The sequence below is a fragment of the Terrapene carolina genome, unplaced genomic scaffold (assembly GCF_002925995.2).
Source record: "Terrapene carolina triunguis isolate 2854851 unplaced genomic scaffold, T_m_triunguis-2.0 Scaffold131, whole genome shotgun sequence".
Lineage (NCBI taxonomy): Eukaryota > Metazoa > Chordata > Testudines > Emydidae > Terrapene > Terrapene triunguis.
In genome coordinates, this window is record NW_020664482.1 from 38,262,264 (window position 1) to 38,278,570 (window position 16,307).

Consider the following 16,307-nt stretch of genomic DNA (forward strand, 5'->3'; position numbering starts at 1 on the left):
TCCTGCCAGCTCTGTGGCACATTCACCAGTATTCAGTCAGGTAAGAGAATTTATATACAGGTCCAGGACATGCATAAAATTATCATTTCTGTGCTGGGCAATAGCAACAGAAACAGGTGGGCAGTGACCCAGCAGAAAGGACCCTTTGACAAACTGCACAGTGATGTGTGCTGTGCTCATATGCTCTGTGGCTCACCTCAGGCAATGGCACAGCCAGAACACCAGGTGCATTAAGCAGAGTGGCAGATGTCTTCTACGTGAATGAACCAGCTGGGACATTCAGCAGAACTGGAGTTTCCCACCTAGATGCAGCAGCTAGAATTGCCAGCTTCATTCTAATGGTTCGTAGGTTTTGGGGCCAGAAAAGACCATTGTGATCATCTAGTCCAGCCCAGAGAACCCCACCCAGCAGTTCCTGCATCCAGCCCAACAGTGTGTGGTGGAACTAGTTATCTGTTGGGAAGACGTCTACTTCCAAGTGATGGGGAATCTGCCACTTGGGATTCTACTCAATTGGTTAATTACCCTCATGGCTAAAGATTTGTGCCTTATGTTCACTTTGAATTTGTCTAGCTCTGGCTTCCAGCCATTGGATCTTGCTGATCACAGAAATGTAGGGCTGGAAAGATCTTGAGCGGCCATCTGATCCAGCCCCCTGCACTGAGGCATGACTAAGTATACCAAGACCATCTAAACCAACTACAGTCCTCTAGCATCAGTAGTAAACATTATGTATGGAGTGTCCTCCACTCTCCGGAGATTTCTTTGTGCAGGTGAGACAAAGTCCAGGCCTTGTGGGGGATTTCTGACTGCATCCCAGAAGACCTGCACAGCTCTGCCGAGAACTAGTGCTGGGGACACAGGCTCCTTGTTACAAAATACACATCTACCCCGATATAACACGAATTCAGATATAACGCGGTAAAGCAGTGCTCCGGGGGGCTGCGCACTCCAGCAGATCAAAGCAAGTTCGATATAACGCAGTACGATTTTTTGGCTCCCGAGGACAGCGTTATATCGGGGTAGAGGTGTATAAACAAAATCAAATAAATTCTAACTGAATTCATTAGCTCAGCAACTTGGGCAATTTGTCTCCCAATCTGCACATTTGTATTAAACTGTTCATCACCTGCAGTATAAAAACCCCAACAAGAATAAATGTATATTTTAAATGGAGACATCAGTGGCTAGGGGCTAAATTTGTGTAGCTAAACAGCAACTCCTCCATCATGAACCCCTCTTCTCTTAGGAACTGCATGTCTCTGGGGACTCGGATGGGCGATGGAACCTTTCACTTCCAGGTCACCAGTTCAAAGCCAGCTCCCTCGTTGGAAGGCTCAAGAGAGAGGCTGAGGACCGAACGGGACATGGAGACTGAACTATTCCCTCCCTTCTAGAAGCGGGCAACCTCCAGGTCTAGGTTGAAGTGAACAGATGGGGTGAAACGCTGAAGTGACAAACTTGTCTGTGTGGGAGTGGGACCCATTGTACACATCCCTATATCACAGCCACCTAACTTCTGCCTACCTGGTCACCGTTCCTGAAGTGACCACACTGCAGCGTAGCGCAAGGCACTCCCTCTTCCCCCATCTCCCAGTCTCAGGCTGAGCACACTGTTGCACCTGCAGACCCCTCAGCAAGGGACAAGCAGGAGGCTGGCTTCAGGAAACTGAGCTCAGGGTGCTTGCCTGGTACTACAGGGCACTAGCCACCTGCCCATGGCACAGAACCAGAGCTGGGGGCAAGGAGGGGACCGTTGCTGCATATTTGAATTCCTTCTGTGGGCTAGCTGTGTAAGTTTCTGGGCTGTGGGGTAAGGAGGAGCTGGCAAACAGCTGAGCTATCAGCTGTCACCGCTGGTGTTAACACCAGCTTTGAGAGGATTTTCATGGGGGAAGCACATGACCTGACTGCACAATTCTGCAGCAAAGTGTCCTGGCTCCTGTTAAGGGCAGCTGATCTGCTGGACCTCATCAAAGGGAGATGGATTTAACTGATAATACCAGCAGGATACTCACCCTTAAAACAGCTACAGTTCCACAGGAGACTTCAGTGGGCCCCAGGGAAGACAGATGTGCTCCTCTCCCAGGCAAAGAGTGGGAACCAGGGCTTGATTTTACAGTTAAGATTTTGGCACAGGCTGACTGCAGCCTGGAAATTCAGAGCCCAGGTAATATGACTCACTCCGTTGGGGCTCTCTGACCCCTCCTGTAGAAACACGTTCTCCTGAGGGAATCTCACCTGTCTTTGTAGGCTAAATCCAACCCTTCTGAACCAAACCTGGGCATCTGGGCTGGTGCATTGGGTTCCAGTGGGGCTGAAGGGGGAAAGAATTTCACCCTGCAGGCCACAGGGGCTCCTGTGTCACCATGCTACAGGGATAAATTGGCTGTTGGATCCAAACAGCCACCAATGCGTTGCCTCCCTCCACTTCTTTTCCTGTCCTACCCCACAAATCCAGCTGCATGAGGACACAGAGAGAGCTCCCCAATCCCACCCCCATGCAGTGTGGCACTGGGTCCTTTGTGGCTGCAGAGGAAGGGGCCGGATCTACCCTGACACATTTGTTTCAGTTATAGAATGGGACCCTGTGACGGGTACTGGCCCTTTGAGGTAGTGTCAACTGGCCCCAGCTCAAATGGAGACATGAAACCCCATGTGCATCTTAGTTAGGAAGAATCTCCTTGCCTGGCTAATACTTCTGCTTCTACACTCTATATTGCCCCCTGCACAGGCCAAGATTTCCAAAAGTGACTGGTGATTTTGGGTGCCCAATACGAGTCCCCTTTAAAGGTGGCATAATTTCCAGATGTTCTAAGCATACACCCCTGAAATCCAGGCCCCTCTAAGGTTCTCAGATTGGACACCTCAAAATTAAGGCACCCAAAATCATGAGTCACTTTTGGGAATCTGGGCCATACACCTTCGGTTCTAACGCACAACAGCGGCAGTGCCAGAAGCCCCCAGCATAGTTCCTCCAACACCCACTGGAGGATGTCAATGTGTCTGAATCTACATCTCTGCAGATCAGTAAAGGCAGCAGAAAAACATTCCCAAGTATGTTTTTCTTTGTTCTGCACAGATGCTCAGGACAGTCTCCTCAGCGAAGAACCCTGCAAACTCATGCCAACTGCAGGATCGTGAGTCACAGCGTCTGCACATGATCTCTGCAGGAACATTGCAAGCTGGCCTGTGGGCATCCAGTGCTGATTTTTGCTGGTGGCACTAAGTCTTTCTAAATGACAGGAATGTGCTGAGCCAGCTTAGATCTTCCATGTGGATTGGACATTATGATACTAAATGTTGCTTTGTAAGTGACAAGAGGTGGGGGTATAATTACTGATACCCTTTCACAGACAGAGGAACCAAGAGCTTAAGTGATTTGCCAAGGGCACTCAGTGAGTCAGTGGTATACCCAGAGCTAGAACCTCTGTCTTCTGAAACCCGGCTTTTTCCTGCTAGCCAATGCTGCCTGCTGTGTCGAAAGGGCCACTGTTGGTTTCGCTTCCATCCCAATGCAGAGGAGATTTCAGAAGGAATTAATCTCCTTTCCTAACTGTGCTAAACAGCAGGGTAGGGGGCACAAAAAACAGAGGCTGAAACGTACCTGCCTTGGAAATCTGAGGAGGTGGTGGCTGGCTGGACGGCCTAGAAAAGATCATCTTCTTGGTGTCCACCAGGAGGCGGCAGTAGCCTGCTAGCAGGCAGGCAAAATTGGTGGCTTCGGGCCACTCCATCAGCAGCACCAGTGGCTGGAAAGGAAAAAAGGAAAAGCAAATAAAGGCAATGGGTTTCAGCTGATACACAAATTAAGCCAAGCGCGCCAAAGGGGACTGTGTATGTGGGTCCTGCACTGGATTGTGTTCTTTCTAGGTGGGAGGGGAATGCTCCCCACTTCCCCCCTCAGCCATGGCTCTGCCACACAACCAGATCCACAGAGAAGAAACCAGTGACCCAAGAAACACAACTCGGCTGTATAATGGGATGAACGAACACTGCTTCCTCTTCCTTATCCCCAAACAGAAAAACGAGGTACGAGATTTCACATAGCTCTAACTCTACCTACGCCACCCGGTGTTAAAATGAAGCCACCAGGACCTAGCGAGGTCTGAAGAAATGTGAGCTCCCAGCAATGAAACTTCAGGAAGGGTGAATTATTAACTCCTCCCAACTCCTAATCTATGGCAAAGATTTACTGCTAGCCATCTGGAAAGTTAAATCTGTGCCTTAGGAGCAAGCGGTGTCATTTTGTTTAGGAGAAACATTTATTCTCATGCTATGAAAGGATTTTAATCCCTGCTTTAAGGGAAAACTCAGACACAATCTCAGCTATTTTATGTATAGAATATCGCTCCTGCACCCCTGATATGGTAAAATTGTCACGATCACCATCCCCCCCCCCACATCATCCTGTTTTAGCCACGCTAGGAAGAGGCTGTTGTTAGGAATAGACTTTATTTCCACCTGCAAAGATAAGGCTTTGGATACACTGGGAATTTGCCCCAGTTCCTGCCATCAGTGGCCAGGCACGGCAAAGCTGAACCAGTGTAAACCCTTTGGGTAGACAGGCAGAATGGCTATTTGCATTTAACGCAGTTAACCTTGGTTTCAAGCAGCTCTGCTGATGCAATAGCATCTGCCTGTATGTATTAGGGCAGTGGTTTTCAAAGTTCGGGTCGCGACCCAGTAGTGGGTTGTGGAATGCAAAGCACTGGGTCGCCTTGCTCAGCACCCAGGGACCCTGGCGGCCAGCCAGTAAAAACTAGCAGTCCCTACCTTTTCTGACACTGCGCTGCACCCTGGAAGCAGTCAGCAGCAAGTCCGGCTCATAGGCAGGGGCGCCACGGGGCTCCACACACTGCCCCCCACCTCAAGCACCAGCTCTGCTGGAGGGGGCAGTGCCTGCAGGCGAGAGCTGCGTGGAGCTGATTGCGCGCCTCCGCCTAGGACCCAGACCTGCCGCTGGCCACTTTTGGGGTGTAGCGCGGTCCACAGTGCCAGGACAGGCAGGAAGCCTGCCTCTGCACCCTGGCTGCACTGCTGACCGAGAGCCGCTAGAGGTAAGCCTGCACCCCAACCCCGTGCCCCAATCCCCTGTACCAGCCCTGAGCCCCCCCAAACCCAGATCCCCTTCCTGCACCCCAACCCCCTCATCCCCAGCCCCAGCCCAGAACCCGCACCCCCAGCCCTGAGCCCCCTCCCAAACCCCTCATCCCCAGCTCCATTGGGTTGCGGGCATCAACAATTTTCTTCAACTGGGTCACCAGAAAAAAAGTTTGAAAACCACTATATTAGGGGTTTGCACAGGTGCCGCTGCAGTGTGGCTGGTCTTTGATGGCTGGACTCAGGGCAGACCCCCAGTACAGACAAAGCCTATGACTGGCCAGTCCATAGAAGTCAACTTCTCTAGAAGAGAGTGGTTCAAGGCATTTAAATGTAAACAAACAGAGACCAGTGCAAATGAGAGCCACACATCACTATCTTTCACAACACGAGAAATGCCTTCTGTTATCGCCTCATCAGTAACGGTACTAAGAGGCCACCGACTGGGAAAAATGTAACATGTAAACATAGAGCAGGACCATCTCAGGTATTCGCAATGAGACAAACAGTTTATGTCTGAGATGACTTGGTATTTCAGGGATAGTTGTGAACCTAGCTGATTAACATTCATATTACAAGTATCAGAGGGGTAGCCGTGTTAGTCTGAATCTGTAAAAAGCAACAGAGGGTCCTGTGGCACCTTTAAGACTAACAGAAGTATTGGGAGCATAAGCTTTCGTGGGTAAGAACCTCACTTCTTCAGATGCAAGTAATGGAAATCTCCAGAGGCAGGTATAAATCAGTGGGGAGATACGAGGTTAGTTCACTCAGGGAGGGTGAGGTGCTCTGTTAGCAGTTGAGGTGTGAACACCAAGGGAGGAGAAACTGCTTCTGTAGTTGGATAGCCATTCACAGTCTTTGTTTAATCCTGATCTGATGGTGTCAAATTTGCAAATGAACTGGAGCTCAGCAGTTTCTCTTTGGAGTCTGGTCCTGAAGTTTTTTTGCTGTAAGATGGCTACCTTAACATCTGCTATTGTGTGGCCAGGGAGGTTGAAGTGTTCTCCTACAGGTTTTTGTATATTGCCATTCCTGATATCTGACTTGTGTCCACTGTGGACAGTCACTACGCAAGAGGATAAATGGACACAAGTCAGATATCAGGAATGGCAATATACAAAAACCTGTAGGAGAACACTTCAGGTGTGGAGCTCCCAGAGGAAATATAGGGAGTGTTGATTGGTATTTGCTACTCTTTTGGTTCACAAGCTGTGAATGTAACAGGAGATGCAGGGTTTGGAAGCACCAGTCTGATGGTTATGTCTTTATCATCTTCTCAGAGCCTATACTGGTAGGGCTGAGTAATAATAATAAAGGAACTGAGTAGGGATAGCTGCAGTGACAGCTTCAAAGAATGGCTAATATTCTTCTCTCCAAAGCAAGCAGATGATGACTATGAAGATAATCAAGTCCATCCAGTGGGAGGTGTATTTGCCTGTGTCATAATGACAGAAGGGCTCCAATGCCCACAGTTTTGTTTCAGACTAGTGTTCAGCGTTTTTTTACCAGATTTGTCATAACAACGCTCACTTTCTAACATCTTGGGTTGGCTACGGACCTCCATCTCTTCCTGGCTGATGATGACCTGGCCTCAGTTATACACACCTTGGTCCCCTCCCTTCCGGCCTCAGCAATGCAGTATTCCTGGGCAGGAAGCCATCAGCCCTTCCAGATAGAATAGATGTTCCTGTTTACCTCTCAGCTATGCTTGCATCTGGCTGGGTTTCACTGACTCAGGTGTAAAGGGCAATACTGAGTAAAGAAGTTGGCTCACCAGCAGCTGAGCAGTTGATTTACAGCTGCTAGTAGCATGTGCCTAATAAGCAAATACGCTCAAACAAGAATCTTTGCCACCAGCACGGTTTATGGGTTTTTTCCTCTAAAAGGGATTTTTATTGTGGTCACAAATAAACACTAAAATCAGGATTACAGGAATCAAAGAGAGTATCGAGAGACAAGGAAATGAAGTGGCTGCATCGTGCAACACAATGGAGAGCTCACAGGATCTAGACTCTTCATGCGCTTGTGAGGAGCGTTGCCCCTTTTAACCCAGGTCCTAGCTTCAGCGGAAGTGAGGTAAGGTAGCCCAAGTATTCAGATTTCTGCTTGAGGCTAGTCCCTTTTCTCCATGCTGAAGACTTTCCAGGTATTTGAAGATGTCTGTTGAAGGAGGGAGCCCCTGGTTTTTCCAGTCGACAGCAAGAGTAATCTGAGAGCTAACAAGAAGAAATGAAGTGGTAAGACCTGACCGAGGCCGCAGAAGCAACTGTCAGCACCTGATGGTGCTAATGGAGGGGATAAAATTCAACTCAAAGGCCAGATTCTGGGTTGTGTGCCGGTGGTGCAGAGGGCAGCTTCTGGTTGGAGTGTCACAGAGTTTAAGGGCAGAAAGGACCCCACACATCATCGAGTCTGACCTCCTGTATCTCTCAGGCCACCACCACCACCCAACACCTGCACACTAAACCCAACAGCCGAAATTAGATCAAAGTATTACAGCCCGCAGGAGACATAACTTTTATGTGCCACCAGCAGAGAACTGGAAGGACCAAGGTACACCAGTGCCCAAGGCCCCTGCAATGGCAGGGAAACAATGAAGTGAGATATACCTAGATAATCCTGGCATGTGATTGGCACCCCACACACTGCAGAGGAAGGTGACAAACCCCCAAGGGCACTGCCAATCTGACCTGGGGGGAAATTCCTTCCTGACCCCCACATATAGCGATCAGTTAGATGCTGCCCATGTGAGCAAGAACCAGCCAGCCACGCAATGGTCATAAATGGCCACTGGAGTAGTCCCCTTGTGGAAGGGAACTCCCTACTGACACAAATCTGATGGAGCCGGCTTCTGCACCAGCTGCCTGCCCACCCTTGCACAGCAGGAGTGGCAGAGCTCTAAGAGATGCCAGAGCTGGGTAACCAGCTCCCTGATGCCTCCTCACTCCTTTGCGGCAAGTGGAGCGGATGCAGTGAGAACCTAGCCTCAAGGGTTTTTTCTACTAAAACCAGAATAGTTTGATTTTTGGACAATTCCACCATATGAATCAGAGAGCCAGATTGTCCACAATCTCTCCAACGTGAATCATTGTCAGAGAAGCCCAATCTGTATATTCTATCAGGAACAAAACAGGATTGGGTTCTGAGTGACTCTGCGATCAACGCAACTTGGCACTTTCTGCAGATAACTGAAAGCCAAAGGGCAGAACATATGAGGATTACTAATGCTGAATGACCCTTGCCATGTCTCCACGTGAGCACAGTTACTCAGTTTTTGTTTGGTAATTAGTAAGATGCACATCCTAGCTGACTATAACATTACTATTCTGCAAGCAAGAAGTCTTAATACCAATTAGCATTACTAGCTTAGCATTACTGCTTTGTTATTCGGCAGAACACATTGCTTGATTAAACGATAATGACATTTAGACAAATGATGGGTGCTAGTTTTGTTATACAATTGGTCAAGTGTGAAGATTTTATTATTGCAAATTAAATGACATTGTTAGCTGTACAACATCACACTTGATCCAGTTGCTTACCCCCTTACCGGGCTGGTAAAAGAAAAGAGAAGGTATTATGAATGAGAGACAAAGGAGAGGGTAAACCAAGATACTTTAAAATCCTAGTAATCTAGGTCCATATGTTCCAAGCATGCAAGGAGAATGAGTTGTTAAAAAGATACTTGGTTATATTATATATTCCAAGCATGCAAGGAAAATGGGTTGTTAAAAAGATACTTTGTTAAATCAGACTTGGGAATAAATGGGAAAAATTTCCATTCTGAATAGTCAGTTGTTCAATTTACAATCAATGTTGCTGGGGAATTTATGCAGCACTAGCTTTGAACTGCTTTCAATTGAGCTGCTGAGTAATAATAATAAAGGAACTGAACTGTGTTTTATGGCTTTGATTGTTTTCTCTTTGTGGATAACATGGATTTACCACGATAGGTTTAGAATCCCACTGTTTGGCAAAGTCCTGTAAGGAACAGCAAGGACTACTGTCGAAGATCGTTATTTCCCCCTAGGTATTCCATGTCTGGAAAATCAACTCCTCTGGATTATTGCGGGGCTTCTGGTATCCTAACTACTACTGTAATAATCAACAACACTTATACAGCCTGTGTTGTTCCACATAAACAAATCAGTGCCAGTGGTCTGCTGTAGTCCTCATGGTAGATCATGTGGTATTACTGATCCTTTTATATAGGCATGCTCTTTTCGGTCCCAGTTCAGCAAAGCATTCAAGCACTTGCTTAAATCTTTCCCCGATTAGCAAAACACTTAAGTACATGCTCAACTTTAAGCATGTGTTTAAATCCCACTGAAGTCAATGGAATGGAAGTACGTGCTTAAGTGCTTTGCTGAATAGGGTTAGATGCGAAATTGGAGCATATGGGATGTCTTGAGACAAGTTGGTGAGTTTCTAATATGCACCATGTCGATGGAGTATGTCAAGGACATTTGTTTTCTGTTCTCCATGGCACATGCTCCATGTGTCTTCATACTGGTGTATCTTGTCTCCATGCACATGAAATCTTTTCTCACCCTTAAACACTACTACAAGATTGAGTGCTCATCTCCCTGGATCCAATGAGAGGCTATTTCCTTCTAATGCCTGACCATTTAATTTTCACATTTCACGTGTTGACCTTTCATGGTGGCTTGTTTCACATCTGCCATCTTCTGATCACTAACTGGCATGTTCTGGGTGCCCATTCTTTCACTGGGATCATTACTGTATCACTGCTGGAGTCTCTTGACCACATATCACCAACAGGCCTACCCGTCTCTGGATGATTCTCTCTATGGATGTTGTTACTGAATTATTTATGTGGTTTTTGCTGTGCAGTGGCAACTTTAGGATGAATGTTGGCTCAGGAGAAACTAGGACACATTTAACGGACCAATCCTATTCCTTTGAAAATTTCAAACTTCATCGTCTCAGCTGGATTTACACATTGCACCAGTGTAGTCCATTCAAGATTTCAACGTCCATCCAGACCCAAAACTACAAGTACATTCATGAGGCAAGGATGTCTGATGCTTGAGAGCTCTTTACACTCACAGATAAAAGCACAATAAAATCCAGAGGGGCTGGAAACAGAGTTGGCAGAATTTTTCCACATTTTGATTTTTCAATTATTTTTTATGTTGAAATTTCAAATTTTAATGAAAAAAGAGAGAACGAAATTTTTGAAGAAAATGTCCATTAACATTTTCCTATTTTTCAACCAGCTACATCAGGATGTTAATATTAGACAAATTCACACGGGAAATATGGGGCAGCTTTTTGGAACAGCTTCCCTAGGGATGTGGTGCATTCTTCATCACTCCCTGTCTTTAAATCAAGAATGGATATCTTGCTAAAGGTTATGCTGTAGCTCAATCAGAAGTGATAGGGCTTGATGGGGGAATCACTGGGAGAAATTCTCTGCCTGCCTTATGTATGTAGGAGGTCTAGTTAGATCAGGGATCGACAACCTTTGGCATGCGGCCCGTCAGGGAAATCTGCTGGCGGGCCGGTTTGTTTACCTGCAGCGTCCACAGGTTTGGCCGATCGCAGCTCTGACTGGCCGCGGTTTGCCGTTCCAGGCCAATGGGGGCTGCGGGAAGCAGCGGCCAGCACATCCCTCGGCCCACGCCACTTCCTGCAGACCCCATTGGCCTGGAACGGCAAATTGCAGCCAGTGGGAGCTGTGATCGGCCGAACCTGCGGACGCTGCAGGTAAACAAACCGGCCTGGCCTGTCAGCGGATTTCCCTGATGGGCCACATACCAAAGGTTGCCGATCCCTGGGTTAGATGATCAAGATGGTCCCTTATGGCTTTAAATCCAGGAATCTGTGAACAGGCATAACCACAATATGAACTTCAAGCTTAAGTATTATTATTTTTGTATCTGTTTCAGTGTACTTTACACGGTCCATCCATAGCCAGAGCGATGCACATTCATGTGCTGCAACAGAACTTGAGGTCTGAATATACATAATTTACATTTTCTGGTTTACTTGACTTCTAGTGTCAAGTTTATAGCTAATAATCTGACCATCTGGGCCTAACAAGACAGTCAGTTCTTCACTGGTGCCTGACCTTTTTTCCCCTTAAGCATTATTAGCTCTGACTCTATCAATTCAAAGCTCATTGCGATCAGGAACATTATTTCTCTGTCATTTGTTGATCAATAAAATTCCTAGTTTCGTTTGCATACAATCTGCAGGCCTTTGTAAAGTCATTCTGTTTATTCCAGTTTGATCAGCAACACCTTTTGCAGGGCAAATTTGGTCATCTGCTTATTTCTGACAGCTTCTGTCCAATTCCAGAGCCTTTGGGTATGTACCCCCATGGGTATATAACTTTGAGTATCGTTCTCCACCTTGATTCCAGTGGCTGCTGTTTTTAGCTGGGCTTCTGTTAGCTCATTAGCTCTAACTATCTCCATAGCTTTTTCTAGGGAAAGCACGGCTCCTACACAGGGAAGTTTCTCTCTTCTTTACACCAACAACTATACAGTCTCTCACAGTCCCATCAACATCTATATGATATCACGGTAATCTTACATTTTCTTACAGCCTAGTCAAATGTCTCTCTGACTCCTTGTGCTTTGCTGTGGAGTTTTGAACTATCAAAAACTGGGTTTGTTTTTGGCATAGCATATGCTTTATATTTATCAAAGCAAGTTCTCAGTGCTTTCCAATCTTCTGCACCAATGGACCGCATGCTGAAAGTGCCTCCGCTTTTGGCCCTGTCCGCAGTCTTGGATAGCTGCATTTGTTTCTTATTCAGATTTGGCTTTGTATGGTCCAGAAAATGTCAGTTCCACAAGCTGTTTGAATCTTTGTCGTGTTTCTGGATGGCTGCCCGATTCCTAGTCCATTTTGAATGCAGGGAAGCCAGCAATATCCACGGTGTTCTAGATGGCAGGTGAGTGTGTCTACTTCTGACACCACATATTGTTGGGTGCCTTGTTTTAATTAAACTAGCAAGACTCTGGTTAGCAGCATTTCCAACTGCTCCTCCACACTAGAAGCCTAAGACAAAAAAAGTCTCAATCTTCCTCTCACTCTCTCCAGAAGGAAGGGTTTCAGCATGGTTCAGTGCAAATAAAACTAATGCGATTCATGCAGTTTAGAGTAGCAGATCCTGTTACTTATACACATGTACCCTCCCCCCCCCCCATCACCTCTAGAAAGGCCTGTGCATTGCATAATAGGAAGGCCTGCTTGATATCTGATTGCCTCCATCCCAGTCTTTATAATTGTACCAGTAGCTCCTATAAAACAGATGTTGGTAGCAATGTTTGTAAATAAACTCAGTCCACCTCTGCCCCAGAATGTTTTTAACATCTATGAAGTCATCATAGTACTGTCATGCATGGGCATGGCTGTATGTGCACCAATGCCAACTACCGGCTATAATCAGAACTGCTTCACTGTGTGTCATAGGTGCGATACTGCTAGTGGAGTGTCTTTTAGGTCAGCTGTTTTGAACCTGTGCTTTGGGAGAAGCAGGGTCTTATTTCTGTCCCTGATGCCACCGTGAAGCTCTGAGTGACCATGGTGAGCAGCACCATGACAACTGGGAAGGCCTAGATCTTACGCTACACTGCAGGAAGTCCTGGCTCTTCCGTGTAGCAATGAGGATGGGCCAATCTTCAGCTGGTGCCAACCAGCATCGTTCTATTGATTTTTCTCCAGGATCTGACCGAGCATTATTCTACCCACCAGGGAAGGTTCCTCAATGTGCACTGCAGTTGTTCACCTGCTTTGTTGCTTACATGAGGGAGGGGGCCCTGGGGAAGCAGGAGGGGATGTGTTAGCCCAGTCAATGCAAGAATTAGAAAGCTACAGAATGTACTTGTAGAAAGGCCTTTTATTTCCATTACACACTGGAAGCAGCCCCAAGGCCCCTGCAAGACACTGAAATCAATAGCCAGATTCTAGGCACAGTAGCAGCCAGGGATCTTTCTGAATTAATTTTTTCGTTGTTTTCCTTTGTAAAGTCTTGATCTCTGCTAAGTGCTGGCTGGCTGCAGGCCCTGCTGGGAGACATGAAATCAATTACCCTCATGCTTTTGATTGAACTGTGCTTGGCTAGTCACCAGTCCCCATGCCGCTTCTGCACCTCATCTTAGCTCCTTGCTCAGATGTGCAACTAAGCTGGGTACGACATGCAGCCCAGGTGGGAATTTCCACTGGGAAAAGATGGACCCTTTGAACCCACAGATGCCATTGTGAGGTTAGCCAGTTCCCAGATGGCATCCTGGCTGGGTGCACAGATCTGACACCAGTGGTGCTGGAACAATTTTCATAGTGGGGGTGCGGAAGGTGGAAGCCACGTATTTGGGTTTATTACTGCTTCAAGCTACTGCACCCCCAACACCCCTCGTTCCCGCACCAATGTATTTTTTAGAGGGGCACAGCAGGGTGTCTCCGCTAATATCAATAATAATAAAAAGCAACCAACTACAAAGTGGCTGTGTCATAAAAATAAAAGTTTATTGTAAACACAGCTGTAACGAGTCAAAACCCAATGTAATGATTGCTTCAATAGAAAGGGATGGATTAATCAAATCATGAGTGCAGTGAGAAAGGAAAGGAATGTCAGATCTGAACTCAAAGAACAAGCCTTGGATCTAATCAGCTGTCTGTCTGATTGATGCTCTTATTTATAGGGCAACTACCACCCTTCTATGGAAAACCCAGGCTTGAGTTCCTTGGGATTAAACTAACCAGCCTCTCTATCGCCTTTGCACTGGAAATTGGGCCTGGAATAAATCCTGCTGGGATTGTCATATGGATTTTTAAATGGTGCAACAAGATGGTGATAGTCTCATCTCTGTCTGGACCTTGATGCCAGTGTCCCCTCACGACACGTGTATGTAGAAGAGATCTTGTTTGTTTTTTTCTTTATTTTTGCTGAGGAATACAGCAGGGAACAGTTCTAAACAGTCTCTGGGCTGCCTTTAACGGGACACTGTCACTTTAAAAATCATGGCCCAGCCCTGGAGTGGCGGATGAGGAAGCAGCACTCAGTGCTGCTGAGAAAGGTGGCGTGTGAAAGTGGATTTAGGCCACTTCTTTATCCCACTGATCCGGGGCCACCTGCGCACTGGTGTGCCCAGGACTCCAAGAGGCCATTCCGGCATCTGGGGATTGCTGGGACCCGGGGATGCTCCAGTCACCCCCCTTTTCCACAGCCACACGCCCTGTGCTGTTGGCTGGCCGGTGAGGTTGTTTGGGAGCCACTATGGCAGTACCTCGCCAGCTGAGCATGGTCCAGTGCAGGTGTCATGCACCAGTGGCCATGCAAGTTGTGTGTTGCATCCGTAGGGTCTGATCCAATGCTCACTGAAGTCAATGGATAGACTTGTAGGGAAAACCCTGGCCCCACTGAAGTCAGTACGAGTTTAGGCTCTGGCTACAGTGGGGCCAGGATGTCACCTCTGTTGATCTCAACGGGCACTGGCTTAGGCACTGTGTACACTTGAGAATCTGGCCCCTTATTTGCTTGGGCACCTGCAAAATCCTGACCTTTATCACACCACCATGCTATTTACTTTGCCCTGTGGTGTTTGCAGTACTATACTTGCAATGGGGAAACATCACCAACACTGCCGGAACATCAGCAACCATCTACGGTAACAGGCATGACTGCAATGGTGCCTGCTGCCTCACGTTGGTTTACTTTTTACATTTCTCTCCACTAGTCGGTTTGAATTTCAGGTTCCCGTGAGGGCACAATGCTGCAATGTGTGGATTGCAGAACCTGCATGCGAAGTTTGACATCTAAACCAACCATGTCCCCCCCCATTCCCAGCTTTCACTAACGTTTACAAAAATAAACCATGGACACATCTTGATTTGTAAAACCTTACAGATCTAACTAGCCTGTGCTGTCTTTAACTCGGAAAGAGAGCCTGGGATATCAGAGAAGCTTGAGAGTAAAGCAATTATTTCATAGTGAATAATTCATTAGACAACATAGCTGCAACTTCTGCTCATGAACTATCCGTGAGTGGTTTATGATATTCTCAAGCGTAACTATAATCTGAAATTATTCACTGACTCATTTCTGCAAATAACCCTTGGTTTGTAGTTGTGCATGAGCAGTTGTTAGAAGTCTGAGAAGCATTGGTTAGTTTTGCTTGGTCACATAAATCGCATGGTAGGTGCCTGTTTCCTGATTGGATGAACTTTAACCCTTAGGATTGGGTTTGTAGGGCACCTGACATTGATGTTTCAGAATTCAACATGGCCTTTCTACACAGATCCTTTAACGGTCACTTTAAAATTTGCTGTTTCCACAGTAACCTCAGATGCTCAAATATCTGCAGAAAATAATCGCAAAAGGGTCATGGACACAAGCAAAGCAGATTCAGTTGTTTATTCAAGTGACTGTCCCGAGAAGATTTTTTAAGGTATTCACCCAGTGCTAGTAGATGCCTGTAGCTAATTAGGGGAATTCCTAGAGGAGAGAGCATCACAACCCGCCTATGCCTAAAATGAATATCTTTCATATGCCCGCCCTCCCTGCTGTTGTTATTCTGCAAAGCGCCTGCAGGTTTAGAAGTGTGATGTGGATTCGACTCCAGGTCTCTAGAGGGGAAAGGGCATTCTTAGAACACAGCCCTCTAATGGTTTAAAATCACAGAGGAAATGGATTTATTTGCATCTCACTATTTAGTCAGAGCAGGGGGAGCTACAGTACAATAGAATAATTACAGAAAGCAGATTAGCACTTCCAGGTAATGATCTTTCTCCCTCTCCTTTTAGCCTGTCTCAGCCATTGCAGTTCTGTCTAAGATTAGCATATGCCTCATTCTGGGCCAGACACTCTGGCTTTGAATCCCTGTCTCTGCATGTGGATATAATTAAGATAGGTGGCAACAGCCTCTCCTAGCACATTCCAGTCTTAAGATACAGGTGGACCCTGCTTGTCTGTACCAGTGGGATATCTTTCCCCTTTCCTCCTTTGAGGAAGGGATGGGGGCATTTTCAGTGACTTTGGGCAGCCATCTTGAATTTCACAAGAAGTCACAATTTGTGGATGAATTCACTGGGTGGGTGGGTGGAAGTTCTACAAGAGAACTGTTTTCACAGCAGATGTTTGCGCTACATGGCAGGAACCAGGAGTGGATCTGCTTTTACAGTGGAGAAGGACTTGGGACCTTATTCATAAAGTTATTTAAAGCTGAGGAGAC

At 46.7% G+C, this 16,307-nt stretch overlaps 1 protein-coding gene across 3 annotated transcripts in view; it reads right to left on the reverse strand.

Moving 5' to 3' along the window:
- FRMPD3 (FERM and PDZ domain containing 3) overlaps positions 1-16,307 on the reverse strand; it is a 151,436-nt gene that overhangs the window by 8,420 nt on the left and 126,709 nt on the right. For all 3 annotated transcript variants that reach the window (XM_024197919.3, XM_026653026.2, XM_029911859.1), the window contains one exon: positions 3,608-3,752. In XM_024197919.3, coding sequence (XP_024053687.2) covers positions 3,608-3,752 — 145 coding nt within the window. The remainder of the gene's footprint in view (positions 1-3,607; positions 3,753-16,307) is intronic.